Source organism: Scylla paramamosain, chromosome 43 (assembly GCF_035594125.1).
Source record: "Scylla paramamosain isolate STU-SP2022 chromosome 43, ASM3559412v1, whole genome shotgun sequence".
Taxonomy (NCBI): domain Eukaryota; kingdom Metazoa; phylum Arthropoda; class Malacostraca; order Decapoda; family Portunidae; genus Scylla; species Scylla paramamosain.
Genome location: NC_087193.1, coordinates 10,604,784 through 10,632,364, shown reverse-complemented (window position 1 = coordinate 10,632,364; position 27,581 = coordinate 10,604,784). Strand labels below are relative to the sequence as shown.

The window sequence follows — 27,581 nt, the reverse complement described above, 5'->3', positions numbered from 1 at the left end:
AACCACGTTTGTTTTGTAATTACGGTGAAGGATCAAATTATGTAGACAGTTTGCTTTTATTCAGGACAGTATTATACTAATACCAGCTTACCAGAAACAAATGTAGCCATAGGCGTTTGCATATGTTTTTATTAATTTTAATATGTAGGGAAAGATGAGTAAGCTATGTGTGTTAGTGGCCATGGGCTCTACGCGATAATTTCATACATTACGGTTACGAATATTATTTATTCATTCTTTTTTTTTTTTATCCGGGGTTAATGACATGATACAAACATGAGTGATGTAAGACAAGTAAGACCACTTGACTGACAGTGATGATGAGGGTCCTCAGACTCCAAAGAAGAAAGTCAAATATGATCATAAATTTCAGTTGAAACTGTTAAGTGACCCCAAATTTTCACCATGGATGATTCAGAGTAAGAAAAACCCAAATAAGGCATTCTGCACTGCATGTGACAGTGAATTATCCGGCAGCATAACATTACTAGAAAGGCACCGCTTAACTGAGAAGCACAAGAAAAATGATTGCAAGTAACCAGCCTAAGAAAGTCACCAATTTTTTTTTTCAACCGAGTGTATCAGCAAGTTTTGAAAAACAAGTCGTAGCCTCAGAGTTTAAGATGTGCGCCTTCATTGCAGAACATAACTTACCTGTCTCAGTAATGGATAATTTGCCAGGGTTTATTGCTAATGTTGTGTGCCCAGACTGAAAAATTGCGAGTGCTGTTAAATATGGCAGAACAAATGTGGAAAACACAAGAGGGGACGAGGATTTACAGCTTTAGTCAAGGTAAGAAAATAATGTTTCTTATTATACGTTTATATATATATATATATATATATATATATATATATATATATATATATATATATATATATATATATATATATATATATATATATATATATATATATATATATATATATATATATATATATATATATATATATATATATATATACACGAGTATATATCCTAGTGTATTTTACATTTGGTACGTTTTGTTCAGATTTGGTACGTTTTGATGCTCCGATTTGGTACTATCCGCAAAATCAAGTTGGCAGCCCTGTGCCTAGTTAGTGTTGAGTTGCCTAGTAACTGGTAGGTCATTGTAGCTTCAAGACTGGTGCCGTTTTACTCTTGTGCTTGGCTTTCTCCTGCTCTCCTCTCGCTCTTCTCGCTCCTCTCTCTCCTTTCACCAGCACAGGGACTTTTATAGATCTTTAGTGCCTCGAGGTTTGCTGTCTGAGTGTGTGAGTATATAGGTTAGTTTGTCTGTGGTTATTACGGTGTTTGGTGAACCTGTACATCCTGACACTGCCTGATTGTGAATATGTATGGTTCGTCTCCTTTGTGTAGTATTAAAAGGATTATGCGAACCAATTTTGTCATTTTCAGCATATTTGCAGATTTATAGATGCTTTCACGTGATTTTTTTTTTTTTTTGGGGGGGGGTAAATTTTCGGTTTACTTCATCCTCTGTTTTGGTGATAAATTTGACGTATTCAGATAGTAATTTAAGTGTTTCTTATCAAAAGCGTGTACCTATGATTTCTAGGGAGCATCCTTCAAGTCAATACAATCTCCTAACACCCTTATGACAGACTTGTAGCTATTTCTTTACTGCCATGCAAGGTCTGCTTCACACTACCCACTTTATTCGTGCTTCCTGACAGTGTCATCAGTAACATCATTTCATTGACAGAAAAACTAACAGGAGCTGGCAAATATTCTGAGATATGGGAGTGCTGTTGCCTTTGTTATTCTTTCTAACTCTGCAATGTCGCATACAGCCTTACACACAATTTTTATCAGATTTTGTCCTCTTGGAGGCAATTTTGTATTTTTTTTAAGGCCGGATTTAATGTTTCTGACTCTTGCATACCACACCAGCACCTTATACATAATTTTCTTTAGATTTTGTCCACTTGGAAGCAATTCTTTGGTTTATTAAGCGAGTGTCTCATATCTCAGGCTCCCACAAATATCACACAGCTGGAAGATGCTGCTGTGCATTGGTCCAGAAGGCACAGGCAAGACACTGCTGCTGCGGAGGCTTGCCAACCTAACGAAACCAGACATCAACCTGACCACAGTGCCCACAGTTGGCATGAACATCACCACTATCACTCAGGGCCCTGAACTGCCTCCCATTAGCATCAGAGAGCTGGGTAAGCATTACAGCTCCATGAAAACTATCCCATTTTTTATCTTATCACTCACAAGACAGTAACTGGGGAAAAAATGCACCACAAATCCGGTTTCCATCTTGCAGGGGGGAGCATGGCACCCATCTGGCACAGCTATTTTGGAGGTGTGCCCAAAGTCATGTATGTCATTGATGCTGTGAACATGACACAGCTGGGAGAGGCAACACTGCTGCTGATGGACCTCCTGTCACACCCAAGGCTGAGGGCATCACAGGTGAGCCACAGTGGCCAGGTTTCATGCTGGTAATGTGAAGGCTTTAGTATTATTGTTTAAAACTTGATTTACACCTTGTGGAAATTTTATTGATGCACAGTCTGATTCTTATTTTTGGCTTTGGAGATTTGTGTAGGATTATTATCGTATTGTGTTTTGTTTTTGTTATTGCTATTTTTTTCTATGAATTGCATGTTTGGTCTTTGTAGCACAGTGTTGTTTCATGCACCCAGTAAATGAATTCTGTCTTTATTCACTAGATTCTTCAATTTTGTGTTCTCTTTTTCAGCGCACTGTGTGATTATGGCTGCTTCTTGCACTGCACACAATTGCTGTATTGAGAGTTATTGATTAATAATATCACTCTATAAGTTTTTGAACAACTTATATAAGCCATCCTCAAATATCTTAATCCCAATAACAGTAAAATGAATTTGGTGCAAGCCAGTGTAAAGTTGGTGTATCTAGAGTGACTGGCTTTCTTTACTTAGTGGTGGATAGAAATTGACTTTATTGTGGAGTGCTGAAAATCTGGAGAGTCAAGCCAGTGTAAGGTTAGTGTATCCTGCCTATCAAATCAAGGGCTGGAATTTTATACCTAGTGTTGCAAAGAAAACAGTGACTAATTTGTGAAGTTATTGACAGTGAATTTGAATTAGTCCACCAGAACAGTGTGTGAGATTATGAATGGCTGTGAGGGAATGAAAGTGAAGAGTCCAGTCATTTAGTGCAAGTCTGTCTGGAACTACTGGTGGAACAATGCCAGTGGGAGGATTTTCTCGGCCAGTGGTGGTCAGGGAGAGCTCTGCCCGCCACTGTTTTCTCTCCCTGCCCCGCTCCTTGGCTGTCCTGGTCACGCCTGTACAAACCCCAACCTTCAGTCTTGTGGATGCAGAGAAGAACAGGCTGCTGTTGTCCTGGGCTGGGGAGGTGCACAGTCATGGCCACTCAATCAGTGATGCGGGGATATGTGAGGAGGTGTATGTGAGCAGGGAGTTGCTGAGGGAGAACGGCATGAGTGATGGGGCCTCCGGGGTGTTGGTGCAGGTTGCCGTGCCGCCGCAGTGCTCCAGTGTGAGTGTGAAGGTTGGCTCCCTGGACCAGTGGGAAATTCTGGCGCTGAATGCTGAACTGGCACAGGTAGCGTTTCTGAGCCAGGTGCGTGTAATGGGCCTGGGGCAGCGTGTTCCCCTGTGGCTGGAGGGTGGTGCTTGTGTCACCCTCCAGGTCATTGGTCTAGAGCCTCCTGTGTCCCAGCTCACCCTCCACCCCATGAGCCAGGTGGAGGTGCTGCCGCCCTCTGAGGGTGACTACTCCCCGACCCACACGGCCATTAACTTTGTCCCATCTGAGATGCCTTCAGCGGAAAATGCACTAGAGGAAGAATTTCATAAGGGAGAAACTAATGAGGAAAGTAAGGTGGAGGAGCATTCAAGGGATGTACTAACACTAATCCTGGAGTTCATGATGGGGAAGCTGAGGGACAGAAGGGCCACTCAGAATGATTTCCCCATCAGGGAGGATGTTCGTCTGGGTGCACGAGTGGTGGGGTTGCCGGATGAGCTGATAGACTCATTAGGAAGCCTCACGCACCATCCATCTTTGGTGATAATAAGTCAACACAGTGTCTCCGGGACTGTGTATGGTGACACAGTGAGTTTTATTGCTGGCATTCGTGTCATCAAGTCCCCTAAGGATCTTGCAGAAGGCCAGAGCAAAGAAGAGAAGAAGCCTAATAATGAAAAGAAGCAGGAGAAGCCCTCAAGAGAATCCTCAGATAATTTTGTGTGTACAGTTGTTGTTTGGGAGAATTACCTTGCTGAAAAAAGCTTACATGGGCCACACTTCAAGGAAATAAGTGATGCTGTGAAAGACGGCAATTGCATCATCCCAAATGTATGGAGACGATTCATGAAGCTGAGTGATTTCAGTGTTGTTGAGATACAGACTTCAGAAGTCACCACTAAGACTTCTCCAGTGTGTGTTGACGTGCTGGCCATCACCAGCAACAGCGATGCGTCACGCTCACCAACACTCCTGCACAAGATCAAGACAGTGCTGAAAGACCTAACTGATGAATGTCCTGTTGTCATCAATGAGAATGTGCTGCTGGAAGTTGAAACGGATGACGGCAGAATTGACGTGCTGTTGAGAACAAGAGATAGCGTACCTCTTAAGCTCTCCAGGGAGTCTGTCGTGCTGCTTGATGTCACCCCACTGAAGCAGCACCCAGACATCCCTCACATCCTGGCCTCAACACATGAATTGAGACCCTGTTTCCACGCCAGGCATCCTTACGTTGGGGACCAAGAAGTCTTGGTGAAACTTAGGGAGCACATCCTCTTTTCCCTGAGCAACTGGTCAAGTATTGGGCCTCAGTTTGCTCTTCTTCAGGGCAGCAAAGGCTCAGGGAAAACAAGTCTCCTGGAATCCCTCATAGTGAGTCTTTCCCGGCATCCTCACCACGTCCACTGCAGCATGACCAGCCTCAAGGTGCTCAGGGGGAAGAAAGCTGAGACTATAGAGAAGAAGCTGCAGTTGGTGTTCAGAGAAGCCATCTTCCGGAGACCAGCTGTTGTGTTCCTTGACGACCTCGACAGCCTGGTGCCATCTACCTCTGAGGACCAGCAGGACTCTGGGCCCCTCCATAGCCACTCTATGCAATTGGTCACAGTGCTCAAGCTCCTCCTGAACCAGCTGATGGAGTTCCTGGGTGGGTCTTCGCATGATGAGAATGGAGTGAGTGGCAGTGTTTTGGTCGTAGCCTCGTGCTTGAACAGGTCAGGTGTCCATCCACTAGTGGTGAGCCCTCAAGGGTGCCACTACTTCCCCTGCACCCTCAGCATCCCTCCCCTTGGTCCTGACGGCAGAGTTGCAGCCTTCAGTGCCATGCTTGCCTCCCATCTTGCCAGGCATTTTGGGCATGAGCCACCACACACAGGCACACAAGGCACTGATGGACCAACACAAGGCCACAGTGACATCTCGAAGTGCCTGGCATTTCAAAACAAGTTACTCGCCAAACGAACAGAAAATTTTACTCTTCCTGACCTGAGCCACGTGGCGCTGCGGACATATCTGAGTGTATGTGACAGGTGGAGGCTTGGTGCAAGAGAGGTGGCTGACCGAGGCTTCCAAGTGGCCCCAGCAGGTAGTGGTGAGAGAGAATGGCCAGGCCAGACTACATCCAGGAGGGAGGAAGGACAGGTGCTGGATGGTGACCTGGAAGCAGCACTGGAAGGATACACACCACTGGCACTGAGAGGTGAGGCTGCAGGCACCTGTGTCATGCTTGTTATCATTATTATTATCATTGGTTTTCATATACAAAATAAGAACGAAGGTTATTTGTATCAAGTAGAATAGTATAGACATAATTTTGTAAGGCACAAATAAATTTTTCCATTGTCATAGTAATTTTTCATAAAAGGTAAAGACTATCCTGATGAATTCCCTCTGTTATTTTACTGTGTCCAGTATTACACTTAAATTCACCTTGAAAATGTAACTTAAAAGATTCTGAAGGTAGTGAGCATAGTCCATCATTCACCTCCAGTTTACTCCTTGACAGGCCTGAGTCTGTCTGAGAAAAGCAGTAGGGCAGGAAGGCTGGGAGTGGGGGGGCTGGCAGAGGCCCGGACTGTGCTGGAGGAGACCTTGACCTGGCCTGCCGCCCACCCGATCCTCTTCAGCAAAGTAAAGCTGCGCCTGAGGTCTGGGGTGCTGCTGTATGGCCCTCCAGGCTCTGGCAAGACGCTGCTGGCTCACTCCATTGCTGCCGAGTGTCACCTTAACTTCATTACTGTCAAGGTGAGTCTGCTGCTTGATGTGAGAGAAAGACAGGGAAGAGGGAAGGCCTGGATGTTAGGAACTGTAGCAGGTTATTCACACAAGAAGGTTGAGCTGCTGGATTACAGTTGCTGTCTATTTCTGCTCTGGGATTGAATTTTGACTGCCAGGCTGCAAGCATGAATGTACTGACTGTGTGGCATAAGATGACTTGTAGCAGGTTGTCTGATGCACAGCTTTCTGTATATTAACTGTGACATTTGCCTTCACTCATGCAGGGACCAGAGCTGCTTTCCAAGTATATTGGAGCAAGTGAGGAAGCTGTCAGGGATGCCTTTGAGAGGTATGCAAAGTAGTAAAGATAAAACATAAGACATAAAACTCAAATATGAAAGAACATTACAAATTGCCCAAGATGAAAATAAAAACTTTTCATAACAGCAAATTACAAAAAAGTAATATTGATGGAAACCAGTGCTAGATTTTTGTTTCCCTTGGCTGGTGTCCTTCTAGCATAAAAGAAATAAATAAAAAAAAAAGACATCAACTAAGTTTCCTGTCCCATTTAAGTTTTATTGTTTTATTCTTATTTGACATTACATTTTCCACTTACTAGTTCACTTAAATTAGTTGGTCGATAACATTTCCCACATGAGTCCCTTCCACCTGTCAACCTTAACAGTTCCACCCCTCATCTCCTCCCTCAGGGCCGCCAGTGCCAAGCCTTGCATCCTCTTCTTTGACGAGTTTGAGTCCATCGCACCAAGACGAGGCCACGACAGCACTGGGGTGACAGACCGGGTGGTGAACCAGCTCCTCACACAGATGGATGGGGTGGAGGGCCTGTCAGGGGTGTATGTGCTGGCGGCCACCTCCAGACCTGACCTCATTGACCCAGCACTGCTTAGGCCAGGTGAGGCAGCAGTAGTGTCACTTGCGTGTGTGGTGTTGCTGGATGTACTGGAGTATCTATATTTGTTTGCTTATCTTTGTGTGGTTGTGTAGATGAAGTGGGATTTATGAATTTGTTGCCTTCCTTCAGAATCATCTGTTGATTAACTTTGAAACTGGGGAACAATTAAAGATTTCAGGTTTTTCTACTTAATGCTCTTCTGTATTTTTAGTTGTGTCAAGTCTTCATTAGTGTATCAAGACAAAGGATATGACTGTTTTATTTTTATTCATAACTATGTTGAATATGTGTTGATGTAGACATATGACAAATATTTCAGATTTCTTTACTTATTCTCTCTCTGAAGGACGCCTGGACAAGTGTGTGTTCTGTCCCATACCAACACACAGTGACAGGGTGGAGATCCTGCAGGTCCTGAGCCAAGACATGGAGCTTGGGGAGGAGGTTGCCTGGTGTGAGATAGCCGACCTCACAGACAGCTTCACCGGGGCCGATCTGCAGGGCCTCCTCTCCTCCGCCCAGGTGCTGGTGGGTCAAGAGGCCCTGGGGGACAGTCTGTACGAGGGTATCATCCCCAGTGAGCCGAGGCAGGATGCACAGGAGTCGGGTGCTGAAGGAGACTCAGACCTTGGAGAGGAGAATGAGTTAATGGAAGCAGAGAGGGACTATTGCATGCAAGCTGAAGGGGAACTTTCAGCTGCTGACTCCTACAACAGCATCAAGGAGGTGGTGTTTGAAGGGAAGGGAGAGAAAGTGGTGTATAAGGAGCGGGGGGGCTCTGCCTCACCAAAGAATGCCAGGGAAGAGTGGACAGTTTCCAGGGAGGCCAAAGGGAACTCACCTCCCTCCAGAACAGTCAGGAAGCCACAGCCCTCATCTCCAGACCCTGAGAACCCAGACTTCAGGGTTTATCAGAGACACATTCTTGCCGCACTTAGGGAGGTGAGGCCCTCAGTCACCCCAGCCGAGAGACAGAAATATGAACAGCTGTACAGGAGCTTCAATAAATCTAGAGAGGGAAATTTTGGCCAGCCATCACCAGGGAAGAGAGCAACACTGGCGTGATGTGAGAGTGTCTGCAGATTGAGAACTCCCTGCTGGATGCTGGTGTGGGGTTCACTTGCCTCAGGACTTGTGCAATGTGTATTATAAACTTGGATTCTTAATATGCCAAAATCACAAAGACAATAGGAGAGATAATTTTATAGAATATATAATCATATATATCTTCGTGTTACTTTTTGAGGGTCACAAAGATTTTATATTTAAGACATTATTAACTCGGTGCTGTCATCTGTTTTTGTACGTGTTAGGTGTTAAGATGAGTGGTTTTCTCTGTTGTTATTGAATCGTTTACAAAACTTTAACATGTGCTCAAAACTGTTGTTCCTGCATTATTGTTAAGAGGTGTGTTATGTGTTCTCTTACACCTGTAGTGAGGGAAGACCTGGTGTCTCATCCTGGCTACTCTGTGTAAGGGTTGGGTCAGTCTGATATGTATATGAATATGTCTTGCTGTCTTCACTTTTTCATTTTCTGCACTGGCTTTCTGCTTTCCCTCAAGCCTTAGCACATTAATTATTTTCACTAATTTCTAAAGCAGCTTCCTCAGTAATAGCGAATTGGTCGGTGGTAGTGGGATGTGAATGTTTAAATAAACAAATCATGAAATGTTTGGTATTTTTGCCTCAAGTCAATTGACTCATGAATGTTGTATTATCACTGAACTTTGACCACACTGTCTGCTCCTCCACACTTGAAGATGGCAAGTATTGAACTTGGTACAGTGCAAAAAAACATAACAGGCTTCATGTAAGAGAAGGCTGAATCATATGCATTCAATAATTACCTCAATCTCATCTTACTTGAAGGTTGTGATTGACACACTTGTGAAAGTAACACAACTTTTTAAGATTATTTTACAATTACATATCAAAGTAAATCCTGTTCTTTTTATCATATTTACCTAAAATTCTCTCTCTCTCTCACCATCAACTTTCCCTCTCTTCAGGTGGCCATTGTGCTCAACAAGATTGATGGAGCCATGAGCCGGGGTACTAATGAACTGCTGGCTGTCATGCGCTATGACACACTGCAGGAAAAGGTGCCGCAGAAGCTTGTCACCTTTGAAGTCAGTGCTCTTGCTGGCAAGGGTCTGCGGCCACTCCTTAAGTGGATCACGGGGGAGAAGTGAGGAGTGAAAAGTAGAGATGATGAGACGAGTGTCTGTCCTTGTGGCTTCATTGTGGTGGGTGTGTGGTGTGTGATGAGTCTTGCATTGTTCCTGTTCATTTGTGTGTGTCTGTGCCATTAAGAGACTTAAATGTGATTTTAGTCTACTCTTAGGGAATGCCTGTGTGTGTGTGTGTGTGTCATAACATAGTAAACACTGTTATCTGCCTGAAACATTATCTTTTCTGTATCTCAAACACTTAATTTCTGCTGCTAACAAAATAAACTACCAGACAATATATCAACTTTTATTATAAAATTCCTGTGGCAGATTCTACACACAATGGGGTTTTATGGCATACAAAACACTTATGTACAACCCATGGGAGGGGAAGAAGGGAACAGGACAGGAAGTAGTGACAGTGGTAGTGGTAATGAGAATAGAGAAATAAGAAAAGTTGGATGGGATAAGGACGAAGAAGTTAAGATAGAGAATAATGATGGTAGGAATAAGGAAACAGGGCCCAGGTGAAAGAGGATCCTCAGGCTGGGATGAGAAATAGGCATAGTATTGGGATGGAGGTGGGTGGAATACAGCATCAAGGGGGCTAGAAGTTGTGTGGCCTGATGGGGTTGTTCGGATCAAACAGCTTGGGGTCCTTCAGAAACTCCACACTCTTGAGCATCACCGCCATGTAGCCTGGGGGAAAAAAAGATAAAATAGAAGAAACTGTAATTGCAAAAAACTTGAATAGAAAGAGCAACCTTCATTTGTGTATTTGATTTATTCATACATTTTACGAGGTTTAATCGCTTCTCCATCCAAACCTATCCTTCCTTATACCATCCATCCTTTCCATCCACTCACCTGCTTTCTTGCTCTTTGCTATTGTGCTCTTCAGCTCCTCCTGCCTCTTCCTGCACAGCCGAGTGATGTTCCTGCCATACATCTTGCCCGTGTAGGGGGAGACAAATTGAGACAGCAGCCGCACGTTTTTGTAGTCCAGTTTAACATCGTACTTACAGAGGAGACACTGCACCTTCTCTTTCTGATATGGGTTTGACATGTCCACAGGCTGAAGGGGAGAGAAGGAGGTGTGTCAGGAGCTGGGTGAAGAGAGAAGGAAAGACAGAATGGAAGTGGAATATTCTGTCTACTGGCTGAAGGTGTGAAAGTGAGCAAGAGAAGAGAAATAAAGGCAGAAAGGAAGAGAAATATTTAATTGTCTAAAGGCTGACGGAGAGAGAGAGTGTGTCATAGTTTTGGACGAGAGTCAAGATGGAAAGACTGAAAGGAAGTGAAAGACTCTATAGTGTTTAGTGCTAATGTAAGTGATGAGAGAGAGATTCAGATTCCACAATGCCAGTAAAAGACTGAAATTTTTATCCACCTTCCACTAACAAAGAACACAAAGTGGCAGATAAAAAAAAAGAAAAAGGAAAAAAAAACATGAATCATTTAAATAAACAAAAAAAAAAAGCAATAATTTACCAAACACATCAATCCACAAAACAAGTAATGCCACGGAAACACAGGAACGCAACACTGCGGAACTCCCTGTGCCTGCTTTTGTAATCCCTCCTTCCAGTGACTCCGGCTCTTTCAAGGACGATTCAAGAAACTTATCCTCCAATTATGTATGATCCTTTTGACCTTCCTTTTGGGACTAGCACCTCAATTGGCTTTTTTTTAATTTTTTTTTGTTGCCCTTGACCAGTACTTACATAAAAAAAAAAAAAAGTACCAAGTTTGACAATATAAACTAACTATGTCATCTTTGAGTAGCTCCTCCAACTTCTCAGCATCAAAGCTCATCACGTCTTCAGGGGTGTGTGGCCCATCCTGTCCCCCGCCGGTGCTGCAGGAGGCGCGGCCCGAGTCTGCAAGGTGTGAGGAGAGCAGGGAAAAGGGCTGGGATTAGTGTTTTTTTTTTTTTTTTTACAATATTGAAATAACGTTAGAGTTTCCATCCAAGGGCTACGTTAAGAGAGAGAGAGAGAGAGAGAGAGAGAGAGAGAGAGAGAGAGAGAGAGAGAGAGAGAGAGAGAGAGAGAGAGAGAGAGAGAGAGAGAGAGAGAGAGAGAGAGATGCCAAACACACAACAGATAAATATGGAAGCGGGTAACAGGATTTATGTAGAGCAGTGTAGTTCCCACAGATCTTATTGGGAAATCTTGACATTTCACGTGCCCCTCACTTGCCTGACCGGCCAGAGTCACATACACCTCATTACAGCTTTGAAAACCTCGCCCCACTCTCCCACAGCACACACAGCACTACAAAGATCACTCACACACAGCACCAGGCAGCCGCAGGTAGGCAGGATGGCTCAGTAAGGAATTCTTGGCCAATACAAAAATTCGTCTGCCACAGGTAAGCGCCATGGCTGAACACAAAGAAAGTGCAAGGTATGAATATAAAGAATTAAACTATTTCTCCTCACCTAACCACTCAAGTCTTATATAAAGACAGGAAAAAAGAAGAAATCGTGATATATATACTTTGATAAAGTAATAGATATACTGGCGAAATGTTCATTAGAGATGTTGACATTACGAATTATTCTAAGTTCAAATTTCTGTCCACAAAGTCCATTTCTTCTCCATTTTTAGGAACATATCCAGTTTCTGTTAGCAGTGCAATAATGGAAGCGGTAATATCACAAATTACTGCCCGTGAGTTCAAAAAATGGCCAGCAAACATGTCTGTAATAATAATCCCTCACTCTTATGCCTGGCGGTGAATGCTCGTATATAACACATGAAACACCCACTATAATTACATATTACTGTTGCACATTATGGCAATTTTAAATGAGTTTTAAATACATGACTTTAGTTTTTCATTTGACAAAGCGGACCAAAACAAAGCTAACCAGACGGCAAAACTCCCTAATCAAATATTTACTAACCCGCTAAATTTCCCCAACCCCCGATTACATTATGAGCAACCAATGATAATAAACTAAAATTCTCGACAATACAACGCGTAAATAACCATCTTGGCGCAATGGAAACAGAAGCAGGCCAGGAATCTATAAATTATTCTTGCATTGCAGAGTGTCGGTGGGAGTTCATTTAACTAGACGCTGGTGGTGGAGTGACTTTAAGACCTTATTTACTCCCACTGCTCCCTTCTTCCGCCCTGTTTCCTCCTCGCAGGGGCCGGAGGAGCCGAACATGGCACTATGGAATTAATAGCGACGCCTGAGAGAACGTGAGGCGAGGTGAGTGAGGCAGATTGACGTGTATGGAGCAATGGAGAGGGTGTGGAGGTGCTGGTGGAGGGGCGGTGACTGCTGGGCCTTGTGTGTTGTATTGATGATAGGAGTTATTCAGGTATTGATGTGAGGGGTAGGGAGGAAACACCCAGACATGGAACCCCCAATGCATGCTGGAGGAAAGGGGAGTGAGAAGTGTCGTGTTTGAAGGAAGGGTAGGGGAAGTGTCGTGTTTTAGGTCCTGGAGTGACTAATACCATGCTACAGTCTATCATTTCAGGGTAATTATTGGCTACGTATGCAGGAATGATGATTTTCTGCAGGAGTATGATATGTGATAGAATGAAATATTTCTTAGGTCGTTTAGTTATGGCTATCATTCTCATCACACCAAAATAGGCAGTACTCGGATTAACTTTATTTATTTACGTATGTATCGTGGTATTTTATAATGGGAGGATTAACTTTTATTAGTCTTCCCCTAAAATTTTGCATTCCTCACTTGTTTTTGGCCATGGATGCTGGTTCTGGCTGGAAATAGATACCAAAATGCTTGAATAAGTATAATCAGACTTGAGTGGTGGTGGCTGAGTGGTCAGTGATTGGGCGGGATAATCCTGGTGATCTGAGTTACAGTCCTGGCAGAAACTAGCCATATTTAAAGTAATTGCCAGGTGGCCAAAGAACACCCACATGTTTCCTATAAACCCTGTGGTGATGCATGCACTGAGGAGCTCTGGGGATGTGGCAAGGCATGAGACAATTTACTTATTTATTTTTTATGTAAGAGCAGCACTGACGAAGGGTAACAAAAACTGCAAAAAAAAAGCCCCATTGAGGTGTCAGCCTCAAATGAAAGGTCAAACCAGCCATCCAGAATTGTAGGATAAGTGTTTTGAAGCCTCATGTTGCTCTGTAAGTCTGCCTGCACCATGACAAGCAGGGGCCAGTCTTCTAAGCCTCCATAAAGCAGAAGGTGATGACCAAGCAAGCCCTGAAATAGAAGAGTTACAGCTGAATAGCCTCCCAGCATCACAGGCTGAGATAATGAAAATAATGATAAAAAAAATAAATAAGATAGATGATACATAACACAAGAACTTAAGTGAAGGCAGGAATTTTAATGCCAAAATGCTGTGGTTATGTTACGAAAATATTAACGATTATGGTACCAAATAAATGACAGTAATGGAGTTAAGAAAAATAGCAATAACTTCACCATTTTCAAACAGATGCTAGAAACTCTGCAGCAGAAGGAGCCGCTGTCTGAGTTTGTGGACGTAGCCGAGAGGAACCGCAAGAACCAGGACCATGGAGCGACTCGTACCGACAGGAGACTGAGGTGAGTGGCGGCCAGGTGAATGTGACTGTGGAGTATTATGTGGAATCTTCTAGTGGATGTGACAGTGAAGTTATGTGGAGTCTCCTTATTTGATTGAATCTGTTCTGTATCTGTGAATAAAGGGGATCAGTTAGACAAGAAATAAGAAAAAGGAATTCGGAAGATGATCATTTGATATATATGCAAAAATGTGTACAAATACAGATATACGCTTAGTTAATTCATATGAAAAAATCAACCAGATTGAAAAAATGAAAGCTTAGGTATTATGAAGATGTATGTATTCTTAATAGATATGTGCTTAGTTAATTATGAAAAAAATCTCTTGCACTACAGTCACGATGAGGAGTTCGCCGCGGCACAGGAGGAGTGGGATGCCGTGCAGTGCGTGGAACCAATCCTCCGCTCCCCCCACAAGGAGAACTACCACAAAAGTCCCAAGAAGTACATCGACAGCTCCTCCTCCTCCCCTGCCAAGACCCCCTCCAAGCCCCCGCCAGTGCTGCCCCCCACCGTCAGAGTCACCCCACACACTGACTTTGATGAGGTGTGGGACTACTTCATGCGTCAGGATATGAGTCACGTCATGGTGAGTCGCTGGGCTTGACAGCAGTTTTTGAGTTGTATTGATTGTGTATTTATATTTACGTATCAATGCAAGAGGGGCAGTGGCTGAGAGCAACAAAAAGAGCAAAAAGAAAAAAAAGCCCACTGAGGTGCTAGTTTGAAAAGAGAGGTCGGAAGGGATATCTGAAATTAGAGGATAATTTACTTTCATATCTCTCAAAAAAAAAGCTGTTATTAATGAGCACAAGAATTGGAAGAAACAGCAAAATCTCCTCAACTTGCTGTCAAGAGTCAAACATTCATAAAGTAAAAATAGTTGGGCATTGTAACTCCATAGGCATTTTGATAATCCCTTTTTAAAGCAACTGAAATTATTGGGATGGTTTTCACATCTGTTTTTATCTCATTACATAAACACATCAGCACGTGCAAGGATTAAATGTTCATAACAACTAAAACATATCTGTGAAACTTATGCAGTGTTTGCATATAGAAAAAAAACTAGAAAGTGTCACATGTGCCTCATTACTAGTGTCTTCCTGCAGGGTTCCATCAAGCCCACGCTGGAGCAGAGGGGTGTCAACGGGCTCTTCCGCTCACTGTTTGGGCCCAAGAAACTGAAGGCAGAGCTGGTGGACGAGCGGAATCTACTCTTTGCCATTGCCCAGTGTAAGTCTAAGCCACAGACTGAAGGGAAGGGAGTCTAAGTTGTGCAGATGAAGTAGAATGCTTTGTATGAAAGCTATAAGACCAGAAACAGTCACAAGTTTCCCCACAGATTGAAAGAAGGGAAACTTAAGCTGTGTAAATAAAGTAGAATGTCTTTTATGAAACCTTTAAAACCAGAAACAGTTATCACTTTTCGTCATCTCTCTTCCTCCAGGTCAGTTCGACAACAGCGAGCCCATCCACCTTCAGATCCTGCAGACAGTGTACAAGGTCCTCACTGGCACCAAAATTGACTGTCCTCGGTATGGTAGCCACTGGGATGTGATTGGCTTCCAGGTGAGTGACATGGAGTGGTGTACATGGCTGGACTGAGTGAATCCTATGCTTATCTAATCAAAATCTGTAATGTTGCCTATTTCTAATCCATGACTGGGATGTGTGTGATTCCTGTGCCTTATTTTGTGTGTTGTTATTTTTATCCTGTCATAGATGTGAATTCTTTGTATGTTCCTTCATGTTTTGGTGGCTGAGAATGCTGAGAATGTGATGAAAGGTTATATAGAAAGCTTTGTCACTTACTGCATCCACTTATATTTTCATCATTGTGTTTTTTTCTAATTTTTACTATATCTTTACATTATTTTTCTTGTTATACCTAACTTAACCTTACTTTACCTCACCTTGTTGTATCATACCATTATTCTATCTATACATCACATAATAGCATTTGTCTGTACTTCATCTTACCCTGTTGTAATTTAATGGTTTCCTCTTCTCTTAATTCTCTGCCTTCCTCATCATCCCTATTTATCACTCCCAATTTTTATCTGCATTTACACAACACCTCCATCCCATCACCTCACCTCACCACACCTGACCCCCACCATCACCACCAGGGGGTTGATCCGGCCACGGACCTGCGGGGTGTAGGGCTGCTGGGGTTGGTCCAAGCACTCTACCTCCTCACCCATGAGTCGCTGCTGCCGCTGGCCCGTGATGTGTTCCGGCTGAGTCATGACCACCACTCTCAGTTCCCCCTCATGGTGCTCTCCATCAATGTGACTCGCATTTCCCTGCAGACGCTGCGGGAAGGATACCTCAATAAGTGTGTCTGCTACTTGGTTCTTTAGTTAAACATGGGTTGCTTTTCATGATAAATAATACAGTGTGTTTGCTGCTCAGTTTCCAAGTCAAACATGGGATATTTTCATTGGTGTTTTTTCTAATTTCATAGTGTATTTTACAATATGGCAACCATTCCTGTCACTGGCACTGGGTACGTACATTGTTGCTAATTCACGGTGATGCTTCTAGGGAGTGCAACAGCCGAGGCAATGTACGACACGTCCTCAACCAGTTCTTCACTGCTGTCCTCTTCCACATCTTCTGGATCTGGAAAACTGAGTCCAAGACAATAAAGGATTCTGGCTTCATCATTAAAGGTGTGTGTCTTGTATGTATGTTTTGCTTTGTCTTCATAGGATACCATACAGAGAGGGGGTTCCTAGCTATCTCTGTCTCCTTTAGTCGCCTTTTATGACATGCAATGGATACAGTGGCTGTAGTCTCAGCCCCTGTACTGTGGCCCATGAGAATGTCACTTTCCACCAGCGGCTGATGGCACTTAGTGTTTAAATGATGTGTGTATGAGTGTGTGGTGCTTTGGGCTACCCTGTGTGGGATTGCTGGCCTGGTATGTAGATAAATGAATTAGGGTAAAGGAAATATTTGGATTCTCTGCACCATCAAGTAAATTTGCAGGTACTTCCATCCATTTAACACTTCCATTGTTGTCTTCCCAGTTTTACTGTGCACTTTTGAAGTCTTTGAAACCTTGCAACTTTTAACTTCCATATCCTATTTCTTCTAGTTTAGTTAATTTTCCCTTTCCGTTTTTCTTGTTTGCCAACTTGTGTATTTGGGGAAAGACAATTGTTCACTCAGTTGGAAGAGATGTTGACGCCTCCTCCTCCGCCAGATGCCGAGGCATACTGCAAGCGTAACGTGAAGACAGTCCTGCAGAAGCTCCAGGTTCAGCTACGTAAATATTCCCACGCAGAGGAGGGCCAGCTGGTGTGAGGGCCACGCTGGTGCCCCTCACCCCAGGGACGGATCTCATTGCACGGGGGTGTTGGAGGGCAGTGTGGGTGTGGTCCTTTGTTGCGTGGGCTGCCAGTGTCTTATTCCCTCGCCAACGTGAGTCTCTGAGGAGTGCATAGATATTATTTTTCCACTTATAAGTACAGTGAGTTCTTGTCAGGTGATTGCATGGCATTTGTGATTTTTACCAGGTAACCTTTGTTGGAAAGACTGGTACGGGAAATGCCTTAAGTCTTGCATTTAGAATGCAGTCGTAGGAAGTTTTCAGGTATAGTTTACAAGGAAAACATGACAAATAGCATGCAAACTAATAGTCTGAGAAGGTGAATTAGTGTTTTGTATCTGACTCCTCGTTTTTGTTGTAATGTTTGTTTTCCTCATTGTCCCACTTGAGTACACAGGGTGCAGGTAGTGTCTCCAGTGCATGTGGGGGCGCGCAGGGCGGGGCCTCGGCGCCCCCTGTCAAATAGTATTAGAATAGGTAGGAAGGGAAACACAGATCTTACTCTATCCAGATGGATGCAAAATGGACATATCTGCATTGGCACAGGACTAGGTTACAGGAACCAGATTATTAGTGTGATTACATAAGGCAGTGATTGACCTGAGCACTTTCATAAGATTAAATAAAAAAGAAGGCTTTATATGATAGAGGTTGAGAGTTGAAGAGTCTATATATATATATATAATATGTATGTATATTTGAGGTTTATCATGTGATCAGTACGTTTACTTACTGGACTGCTGTAGAGTGCCAGCTGTTGCTAATACATGGGACCAGGTGATGAAAAGTGGGTGCTGGCAGACACATTAGTACTTGCATGTGCAATCTTATCAGGAGTGTTGTTTCTACGCTGTGCAGGATTGTTTACCATATTCGCTGCTGTGTTGAGTGTGTCACAGCCTTTTATTTTTGTGCCTGTAGAGAAATATGGGAGAGTGCTGTGAAGTAATATTAATCTTCTCATGGTTCTTATCTTCAGAAATGTGTATGTTGGGTGTGCAGTCTCCTCTCTTTGTCATCTTGAAAACTACTGCTGTTTACATCCTTACTCTTTTTCCTTGTGCATGTCTACACTAAAACTGTCGTTGTTTACACATAACATTTGTAAACATGCTTCCCATGTATACCTTATAAAATTATGGTTGTTTCTATATATTGGTGCATATTTACCTCGTATTCCCACTTGACTGCTGTGGTCGTTCACATTCATACACACACACATCCGGTGTATACATCCTGCAAAGCTGTTGTTTATATTCATAGGCACATTATCTCCATGTATACCTTTTGTGCATTTTTTGTGCAATTACGTGATAAGCAGCATTTTCATTGATCTTCGCCATGCATTCTGTGGTGTGTTTCTAAGGTACTTACCAGCATTTTTCACTCATCATGCACTTTTGCACTTGCCTTCGCAGATTTTGTGGCACTTTTCTAAGACATGCCGATATTTTTCACTGACTTTTTATCATCTTTTAGCAAATAACCTTGTTGCTCAAGTAAAGAAAATGCTTACTACACAACTATACAGTGTCAATCACCATGTGTTATGCTTCAGAAAACCCAAACACCACCCTGCACCAAGCCTTGTACTGTTGCATGCCAACAAACTCACTGGCAGGCAAAGAAAACCCAGACTTCAGGTTAGCCAATAACCTTACCTGTGGTCTGTTACTGTCAGCTGTAGTGTTTCATCCCCATCTGGTGTGTCAGTGTGTCAGCATCACTCGATCCTGTGTGGTCTGTTAGTTGCCTTGTAGTAGCTTGTGTCCTCTATGGTTCCTCAGCAGCCTGGCAGCACCTCTTGGCTCCTCGTGGCATGTTCTTAGCAGTCTGTGGGATCCGTCAGTATACGTGAGGCAATCATTTCTGTTTTGTGTCCCCAGGTTGAAGCCCCACGTCTTTCCCATTCCTTCCCCAGCTTCCTGTAGGCATGTTGTCACGCAGACCTTTGCCTTTTGTTGTGTTAGGGTGTGTGCTGCAATTCTTTAGGGGTATTTTACGTGTTATCGCATCCTTCTCCCGACCATCCTCCCTTGCCCCAACCCCATCATGGTACAACTTAACCAATTGCTGATTTTCGCAACAGGAACGTATCTTATGTACAATCTGTGTGGATGGACAGACCTATGCTGTTACGTCAAGGTCCTGTCTCCATTTTTAGTGCAAATGGCTGCTTTTCTTTTTCTAGTGTCTCAACCAAAAACAATCGCATTAGTTTTAAGTTCCCGGCGCGGAGCATCACTGAGGTGGTCAAGGTTCAGGCTCTCTTGGCTTTGTGTGTGTCTTGTTTCTCTTGTCAGATAAGGGTTTCTGTTGTCAGTACTATATGTGTGTAAAAAAAAAGTATCGTCATATTTATTAAGGGAAGTTGATGATATATATATATTTTTGTGAATTGCTTTGTGAATTAAATTATTACTATGGTTATTATTATCTTTTTTTTCAGTATTTTATTTTTGCAGTAGGTGTATTGTATTGTGTTGTCATTTTCATGCAGGTATCAGTTGTGAGAAGATCAGATGATCTATTTTGTATGTGGTGGTTTGGACCTGGCCTTAGTGGTGTTGTGAACTTGGAAATCTTGAGTTCTGGAAGGTTGTAGATTAAGCATACTAGTGTTAAAAAAGACCCCAGATGTTTCTCTTCTTAGTTGTAATCGTTCTCTAACCTCCTCTGCTCATGCTCACTGAAGACGAGAAAAAATGAATTTGTGAAACGAAGACAATTAGTTAAGAGATAGCGAAAGATCTCATAGTCATAGGAAGAAGGAGTTTGTAGGTAAATGTTGATGATACCTTTCCTTCATTATTCCTTTTCTTTTATCCTCCCACCAAAAAATGTTCTCTGCTTTCATTGCTTGTCACTGTCCATGCATCCCTCAAGTATCTGCCAAGGAAGACTAAATAAACGTCACTAAATCAAAGGAAGACATTCACTTAAAGACACAACAAGTTACTCAAAGGACGTCGGTGAATATTCAAACCGAAAAATTTACTCCAGCTGTGAGCAGAAGAGGTCGGACTGATACATATATCGTGATAAATGTTTGCAATATAAATGGGTTGATGTTTGTACAATATTTACTACACTATTGTTGTGAAGGTTACTCATTGGGCACGAGTCTTTCTCGGGACGCTGTCATTGTACGTGTTGCAATATTGATGTACTATATTTTTTATGTCTGGTGATTGTTGCATAATAGGAAAGGATGTTGTGTTGGCCTGGTGGGAAACTTGCTTGAGGGAGATTACAGTATGTTGAAAAGTTTAGGTATGCAACAATGTTTATTTAATCAGTTTATATATATATTTTTTATCTATTTATTTATTTATTTTTTATCTGTGTCATTGAGGTTCACCAGACAGCATAATGTTTTGTCCTGTGATCGAGTGTCTTTCCTCCTCCAGTGTGTCTGTGTTTGGAGTCCTGTGAGCCTCCCTCTCACTACCACTGCTGGCTCATGAACTGTATTGTGCAAGGAGAAGTTTTATTGTGAGCTATTTTGTCTTGTTTCATCTTTGTTATAGCTCAAACTTGTTTTATATTTATTTTTTTTGTAATACTTATGAGAATGATCTTTATTTGTGTGTGTGTGTGTGTGTGTGTGTGTGTGTGTGTGTGTGTGTGTGTGTGTGTGTGTGTTATAGGTTCCAAATGTCTGTGATGACATCCAGGTGCTGAGATGAAGCATTTCTATAATTAAAGTGTTAGATAAATGTGCTGTATTACCTTCAGTGTTGTGACTATGACCTGTTTGTGAGTATTCCATTAAGTTCTATTCATTTATGTCTCTTAAAGAATTAAGATTGCTAATTGGAGAAATTTCCCACTATATTTATGAATTTGTGTCCAAAGTGAAATTATGTTTTGATGATTTCAAGTGTGTTTGTATTTCATTAAAGTGTTAGTGTCTGGTTGTTACATATGGCTAAAGGTGTGTGTCAGCTGCTGCACCACCTGTGTGTGTGTGTGTGTGTGTGTGTGTGTGTGTGTGTGTGTGTGTGTGTGTGTGTGTGTGTGTGTGTGTGTGTGTGTGTGTGTGTGTGTGTGTGTGTGTAGTATGGTCGCCTCCCTTTGTTCCCATACCAAAGTTCCACTGTAGTGTTGACTACACGCTTCTTAGCTAGCTTTATGTGTTGACGAATTTGTACTTAGTACAAGAGGTGTGTACTTCTCTTAGGTCAACTTGTAAGAGCTTTTTAGCCTGTGCACTTCTTTCGTTTTATTTTAGTATTAATGATGTGATGTTTGTTGCAGAAAGAAAAGACATCCACCCTTGTGGTGAGACACTGTGGCAGTGTTGTGTGTGTGTGTGTGTGTGTGTGTGTGTGTGTGTGTGTGGGTGTGTGTGTGTGTGTGTTTGGATGTGGGTGTGAGTGTGTATGCGCCCCGCTATGTGTGATGGGGACGTGACCTGTGCAATGACCAACACTACCCCTAGTGACCCCAAGACAAGTGTTGGACAAGACTTACCCACAGTAGCTTAGTGGTACAGGCTGGCCCTCCACCCCTCCCTGCCCTGCCCTTCCTCCCTGGTCCACGGCAGGGCTGGCTGGGGTGCCCACACACCATTCCTCACTGCCCTCTGCCTCCACACTTGGTCTTACCTGTTGATGCATTAAATTCTGGAATGTAGTTGTAAAAAATATGATCGAGTGTAAAGATTAAAAAGTTAGAATTGAAGTAAATGGTTAGAGGGGGAAGATGGTTAGTATAGCCCTGTGTGATGTGTTGGTTGCCACTGTCATGCCCCGCAGCAGTGTGGTGGTGGTGTGGTGGTGTGTGGGCCGGCCAGGCAAGCACTGCAGCACTGCCTGGGAGGGAGGCAGCTGCTCAAACCCTCTCGCTCACCCTGTATAATCGGTCAATTTTCATCTTTGTATATTAAAACACAGGCACAATACATGTGTTTGATTTACTCCTCTTGTATGAAGGCAGTACTTGACATAGCTTCTGTGATCATTTCATTATTTCATTTATTCTCTTATTTACTTACCTATTTATTTGTTTTTCATTGGATGTGTGTGTATTGCAAAGAAAAGAAGCATATCATTGCATTCACCCTGGTAGAAATGTGTCATTTACGGTTCAAGCCATGTACAGATCATCATAAAACTTTCCTAACTTCAGGAATATTGAAAGTAGTCACTGGAACAAGGATACCATAGAAATAAATAACAACCACAAAGAAAGCATATCAATTAGCATTATAAAACTACTACAGGTTAAATTTCATGCTTACTGAGATGACATGCTCGTAATTTGGTACGTAAATGTATTAGTGAAGAGTTATTCAAGCTTTCCATTATCTTAACACTATAGTAGGTACATGCATGTTATTCATCCTCCAGAGAAGAAATTAACTTATTTCTGTAGATAGCATCAGATTTTCCTTTTATGGTTTCACTTATAGTCTGGGGGATTATTATTATTATTATTATTATTATTATTATTTTATTATTATTATTATTATTATTATTACTACTACTACTACTACTGTTATTATTAAGTAATTATAATGTATTTTGAAATCTATATTTGGCATCAGGGACATTTTTTATATTTTCACTTATATTCTAACATTCTTTTTAAAGATAATTCAAGTTTATTTTGAAACTAGTTAGCATGAGCGCGTACGACGCTCGGAGCGTGATGCACGACGGCCGCCATTGCCAAGCAGAGTAGTCGAGACTTTCAGGTGGAGTTACTGGTGTTATTTTGTGTCTTTCTCCAGTTTACGGCAACGGGTCTTTCTCCAATTTACGGGACTCCACGCCATACCAGGTGAATAATGAGTATGTGCAGCATGTATGGTGGTGATGTGGAGAGTGAACGGCGAATAGTGGTGATGGGAGATGAGGGGAAGGGAGTATATAGTGTTGATCAGGAACGCATCTTGCTTGGTGTTCAGAGACGGTATAAAACAAAGACGGTAAAAGTAGAAAAGACTCTGGTTCGTTACTCCGTACAATACATGAGGGCTCTTGCGTCGACTTGTGCCCGCAGCAAAAAATAATTTTTGAAACTGAAGACCTGAAGATCGTGGTGGAGACGCCACCCCAAAGTAACCAGATAACAAAAAGACTTCCTCCAGAGGGCTTTATATAGCCTAGCTGATTACATACCAGTGAAAAAAAAAGTCGACTTGTGTTTACATCTAACAGCTGATGCAAAGGTGGGAGTGGACATACTGGTGTACCTAAGGAAATAGAGAGTCACCAACAATTGCTGTACTGTCAGTTTGTAGAGGACAATAATAGGTAAGCATTTGCATTTTTGTTGACATAAATATATTCCATTATTTATGAGTGGATGTAAGTACGTATTGTAGAAATATCAGTGTCTGGCACCTTCTGGACTACGCTCGTCTGTTATGCCAGATAGGAAGATTCACTTTCCTTCTCTTGTACGGTCTGTGCTGGTGTTGACTTGACCCAGTGTGTCTGATCTATCATTCCTGACTAATTCTTCCAGTGTCTCGTGCTGGTTTCAAGTCCTTAAATATAATACACGAATTTAGGAGGAAAGAACGTATTGGTGTATCGAGCAACTAATGGCAACTTTTGTGTACTACAGCCAAAAGAAAGAAAAAAAAAAAAAAATTGTGTCAGTTCAGAATACAGGCTTGTGTTTGAGTACATTGTTTTGCACTAGATTACGAATATGACTACATTACAATACCACGACCCCAAATACAATTACAAGTACTCCGTTTTGTGTGTGTGTGTGTGTGTGTGTGTGTGTGTGTGTGTGTGTCATTGTTTATATCAAAGTATATGTCACTGTAATACGAATAATGAAACACTTTAAATACTCGCTTTTCTAGTATGACAGTATGTAGTGCTTAATTTTTACAGCTGACTCTTCTGGTATGCCAAACATCATATTACTGTAGCCTCGTAGGTGTGTGAATGTTACAAAACTTGCTAGTGGCAAACATGACGTGTGCTGTTGATGGTTGCAAGTTACTTTTGTGGAAGGAATTAAATGAGTATGTATGCATGAATGCTGTGAACAATCTGGCTTGATCTCCATTAGTAAAAAAAAAATATGAATAAATAAAAAAACCTAAGAGAAAAGTAAGTGAAATCAAGGAAGAATAGAGGTGTAGGATCATAGATGCAGTAAGGGACAAAACATTAATATATGAATGAAAAGTGGACCGTCTTCAGGTCATCAAGCCTCAGGGTGCTTTGGCTGTAGTGAACGATGGTAACTGATGGTGAGCGGTGGTGAGTGTTGTGATAGAGAGGCTAGCCTGCTGATCTACTAATGAGTGCTTCCATGTGAGAGTGTTTGAATGATGCATCATGTTCAAGGTATCACATATGTATATATTATAAGGATTTTTTAATTCATATATGGCATGTGATAGCATATGGTAGACTTTAAGAATTATTATTATTATTATTATCATTATTATTATTATTATTTATTTTTTTGTGTAAGGAAATATGTTTGGGTGAATACAATTAGTACAATACAACGCAGATGAACTTCAGCAGACTTTATGAGAACATGAATTTTCCACATTTTCTTTATTTTAGTGTTGGCAAGACATGGAGAATGTGAAGTTCTGTGAGGCATCCCCATATCAAGTGCAGGAGGCGTGGCAGATCGGGCTGCTGACGGGCCTAGGGGTGTACGGTGTGCTGTATGGCTTAGGCCTGATCCTCACCAACGTTCATGTGCTCATGCCAATCTCCTACTGCTGTCATGCTCATCTGGCTCGGCTGGTGCCAGCATTCACTTTGGTGGGTGCTGTGGCCTTCCTGGCAGATGCCCATAAAGAGCGACATGGCCTGGTGACTTGTGACCCCTGGAGTGGCTTGCAATGGGTGACCTTTTTGGTGAACCTGTGTTTCATGGTGCGCCTTGGGATAAACTTTTGTGTCACTTACCAGCCCCAGCTGATGGCCACAGTGGTGGACGTGTGGCTCTTCACACAGGCGTGCTTCGCCCTAAACAAGGGTCTCAACCTGTACGCCTTCACATTCCTGACGCTGATTAGGTTTTTCCACCCAGAGTGTCTGATGGCTTGGAGTCGCCTGAACATCCTGGTGCGTACAGGGTTTGGTGTAGTGCTGGCGACGCTGGTGGTGGCCGGTGCACTGCAGGTGGCTGAGGAGCACGACACCCTGTATGGCACCCACAGCACAGCACAAGGCACACTGCAGCCCATCCGCTCATTCTGGAGCTACGAGTACTGGACAGTTGTGACCGTGTCCACTGTTGGCTACGGAGAGATAACACCCTCCACCAGCGCTGGTAAGGTGGTGGCAACCATCGCTGTGGTGGCGGGTGTTGTGTGGTATGTTGCAGTCGCTGGTAGGATGAGTGTTGCAATGAAGGAGTATTTCCGCGAGGCCCGCTATCCGCCGCCAGAGTCGAGCCGTCCACGCATCATTGTGCTGAGCGAGAGTGATCCCAAAAACCTGACCCGTCTGCTGAGGGCTGTCAGCAGAGATAATGGCAGTGATGTGGAGGTGATTGTGTTGACGTCTGCTGAGTTGACACCCTGTTACCTCCAGCTCACCGGTCTGCTGCCCATTAAAGTGGTATCGTGCACTGACCTACAGCAGGACCTGACCAACCTACTACCTGGAACAGATAACAAACGGTACAGCAATGCACGCCAGCATGATGCTGTCGTCCTCTTCAGTGATCATGAGGCAGAGAATCCTGAGACAGAGGACGCTCGTATGCTCCAGCTACTGGTGCAGGCAAGAGCATGTGTCCCTGGCAGACGATTTATTGTGCAGGTGCTTCTAAGTTGCAGCCGCCGTGCTGTGCAGCAAACACCTTGCTGGTCTGCACGAGACGTAGTTGTATGTATGGAAGAACTGACTGTTGATTTACTGGCACAGGCTGTAGTCTGTTCAGCTGCAGGCCCTGTCATGTCCAGTTTACTCAAGGCCCCGACTGCCTGCTCCAAGGAGCAAGATCAACGCCCCATGCACCTCCGCTTGCATCAACCTAGTAACTCCACTTCTGAGGCAGAGGACTTTGTGAAGGCCGCTCTTGAGCTGTATAGAAAACGGGGGGACCTCCTGCTGGGCTGGCTCTTACCTGAGACGCAGGACTTCGACCTTCTGCCTGACGAACTCCCATTTGGTGTGCAGTGGGTGGTCATTTCTGCTGACGATGAGTCCACACAAATACCTTTACCAACCATTCTATCTGATATGAGTGGAAACTGTTGCGGTCATCCCGAGGAGGTGGACGTGGTGGTGCATGGGGCAGAGCCGGGCCGCATAGCCTTGGAGGACGCTTTGCAAGAGTTCACCAACGTAAATTTGTTCTCAGAAGTGGATTGGCGCTCTGCCTCCACGATGGTAATGACTACTGCAGGGATGGCTCCCAGTTACACGATAGAAGCCCACTGCCAGCGGATCATGGTGAAGCAGCCCGTGAAGAACGCGTCAGAGACCAAACGCATTCGCTTTGTGACGGATGTGCATCCTGGCCAGGGCCAAAGAGCGTGGGATGAGCGCACTACCTGTGACGTGGTCAGCAAGTCCGTTGTGGTGTGGGCCACTGCTGCTGTCATCCTGGATCACACCTTGTACCGCATTTGGCGAAGGCTGGCGGCAAGCAGCGCTGCAGTGAGTGTGAAGGTACTCCTGGACTGTACCTATTGGGAGGCCTTCCAGGAGCTACTGTCTGACCGATTGTTGCCTCTAGCAGTGAAGTCGGACGATGGGGATGACTGCTGCATCACTAATCCCCCTGCCATGTTGCGGCTGGCACCAGGGAGCCTGTTATTGTGCTTCCAGATCAGCCCTGCTGTTGAAGTCCCCTTGTCGTCGATCACTCTCTCCCAGGGTACCAGGCACAGCTAGCAATCCATCTTCTGAGCCTATCACTGTTCCGGTGAAGCTGCTTCCTTCCCACCAGGATCGTCCGTGTCACAGAGCAGGGAACACCGCCTAAGTCTCCTACATTTCGCCACAACAGGAAGCGTCCGCTCGGTGCATAGGGAGAGTTTTCCGTTGTGCGGTGGTATGTCCACTGGGACGGAGACGTTTATCCTTATTTATTTTCTTTCAGTTTCAAGTAATCCTTATTGATATGCCAGTAGCTGCAGTGTTTTCTCGGTGTGCTGGATTCCCAGTGAGTGTTGCGCCTCGTCCTCTCTTGCTCATCACGAGACAGGTGATCCATCCTCCCTGCTGAGGACACCCATCGAGTCCGCCCCCAGGCCTCTTGTATTAACCCTGCCTGTGCTGTCTCTCTTGCACACACACATTCTCTACCTCACCTGATCTATTCTGTATACCAACCACTGCATACAAACCCCCTCTGTCTATCGTCCTTCCATCCACCCATCTATCCAGTCATCTCGCACCTATCTACCTGTATCACGTGACTAC

At 43.5% G+C, this 27,581-nt stretch overlaps 5 protein-coding genes across 13 annotated transcripts in view; 4 read left to right on the top strand and 1 right to left on the bottom strand.

Moving 5' to 3' along the window:
• LOC135093751 (ADP-ribosylation factor-like protein 16) lies at positions 1 to 9,599 on the top strand. Of its 7 annotated transcripts, XM_063993333.1 has the most exons (5): positions 1 to 15; positions 643 to 793; positions 1,979 to 2,175; positions 2,280 to 2,428; positions 9,142 to 9,599. In XM_063993333.1, exons 3-5 carry the CDS (start codon positions 2,007 to 2,009, stop codon positions 9,322 to 9,324), a joined length of 501 nt encoding a protein of 166 aa, XP_063849403.1. In that variant the 5' UTR covers positions 1 to 15; positions 643 to 793; positions 1,979 to 2,006; the 3' UTR covers positions 9,325 to 9,599. The 7 variants fall into 7 exon arrangements, with proteins under 7 accessions (XP_063849403.1, XP_063849408.1, XP_063849406.1 ...); XM_063993338.1 differs by lacking the exon at positions 1 to 15 and having other exon boundaries at positions 57 to 793; positions 2,000 to 2,175; XM_063993336.1 differs by lacking the exons at positions 1 to 15; positions 643 to 793 and adding an exon at positions 1,061 to 1,105.
• On the top strand, positions 2,725 to 8,801 carry LOC135093747 (peroxisomal ATPase PEX1-like). Of its 2 annotated transcripts, none has more exons than XM_063993328.1 (5): positions 2,725 to 5,693; positions 6,000 to 6,238; positions 6,496 to 6,560; positions 6,925 to 7,130; positions 7,477 to 8,801. In XM_063993328.1, exons 1-5 carry the CDS (start codon positions 3,188 to 3,190, stop codon positions 8,193 to 8,195), a joined length of 3,735 nt encoding a protein of 1,244 aa, XP_063849398.1. In that variant the 5' UTR covers positions 2,725 to 3,187; the 3' UTR covers positions 8,196 to 8,801. The 2 variants fall into 2 exon arrangements, with proteins under 2 accessions (XP_063849398.1, XP_063849397.1); XM_063993327.1 differs by having other exon boundaries at positions 5,985 to 6,238.
• On the bottom strand, positions 9,597 to 11,751 carry LOC135093749 (small ribosomal subunit protein bS18m-like). Its single transcript, XM_063993330.1, has 4 exons — positions 11,597 to 11,751; positions 11,071 to 11,183; positions 10,171 to 10,378; positions 9,597 to 10,002 (listed from the first exon to the last, which is right to left on the bottom strand). The coding sequence occupies exons 1-4, from the start codon at positions 11,685 to 11,687 to the stop codon at positions 9,911 to 9,913; spliced, it is 504 nt and encodes a 167-aa protein (XP_063849400.1). The 5' UTR covers positions 11,688 to 11,751; the 3' UTR covers positions 9,597 to 9,910.
• Positions 11,752 to 12,339: 588 nt separating this feature from the next.
• On the top strand, positions 12,340 to 22,111 carry LOC135093748 (ELMO domain-containing protein 3-like). Its single transcript, XM_063993329.1, has 8 exons — positions 12,340 to 12,529; positions 13,756 to 13,865; positions 14,202 to 14,454; positions 14,978 to 15,101; positions 15,316 to 15,437; positions 15,998 to 16,206; positions 16,416 to 16,543; positions 17,080 to 22,111. The coding sequence occupies exons 2-8, from the start codon at positions 13,756 to 13,758 to the stop codon at positions 17,178 to 17,180; spliced, it is 1,047 nt and encodes a 348-aa protein (XP_063849399.1). The 5' UTR covers positions 12,340 to 12,529; the 3' UTR covers positions 17,181 to 22,111.
• Positions 22,112 to 22,832: 721 nt separating this feature from the next.
• The window catches only part of LOC135093561 (uncharacterized), a 5,232-nt gene continuing 483 nt past the window's right edge, over positions 22,833 to 27,581 (top strand). Inside the window, exons 1-2 of one of the 2 annotated variants that reach the window (XM_063992920.1) lie at positions 22,833 to 22,992; positions 24,756 to 27,581. The exon at positions 24,756 to 27,581 is cut by the window's right edge and continues 483 nt beyond it. In XM_063992920.1, the coding sequence (XP_063848990.1) occupies positions 24,768 to 27,050 (2,283 nt within the window). In that variant the 5' untranslated portion in view covers positions 22,833 to 22,992; positions 24,756 to 24,767 and the 3' untranslated portion in view covers positions 27,051 to 27,581. Of the gene's footprint in view, positions 22,993 to 23,088; positions 23,469 to 24,755 lie in introns of those variants that run through there. The other variant, XM_063992922.1, reaches the window with a different exon arrangement.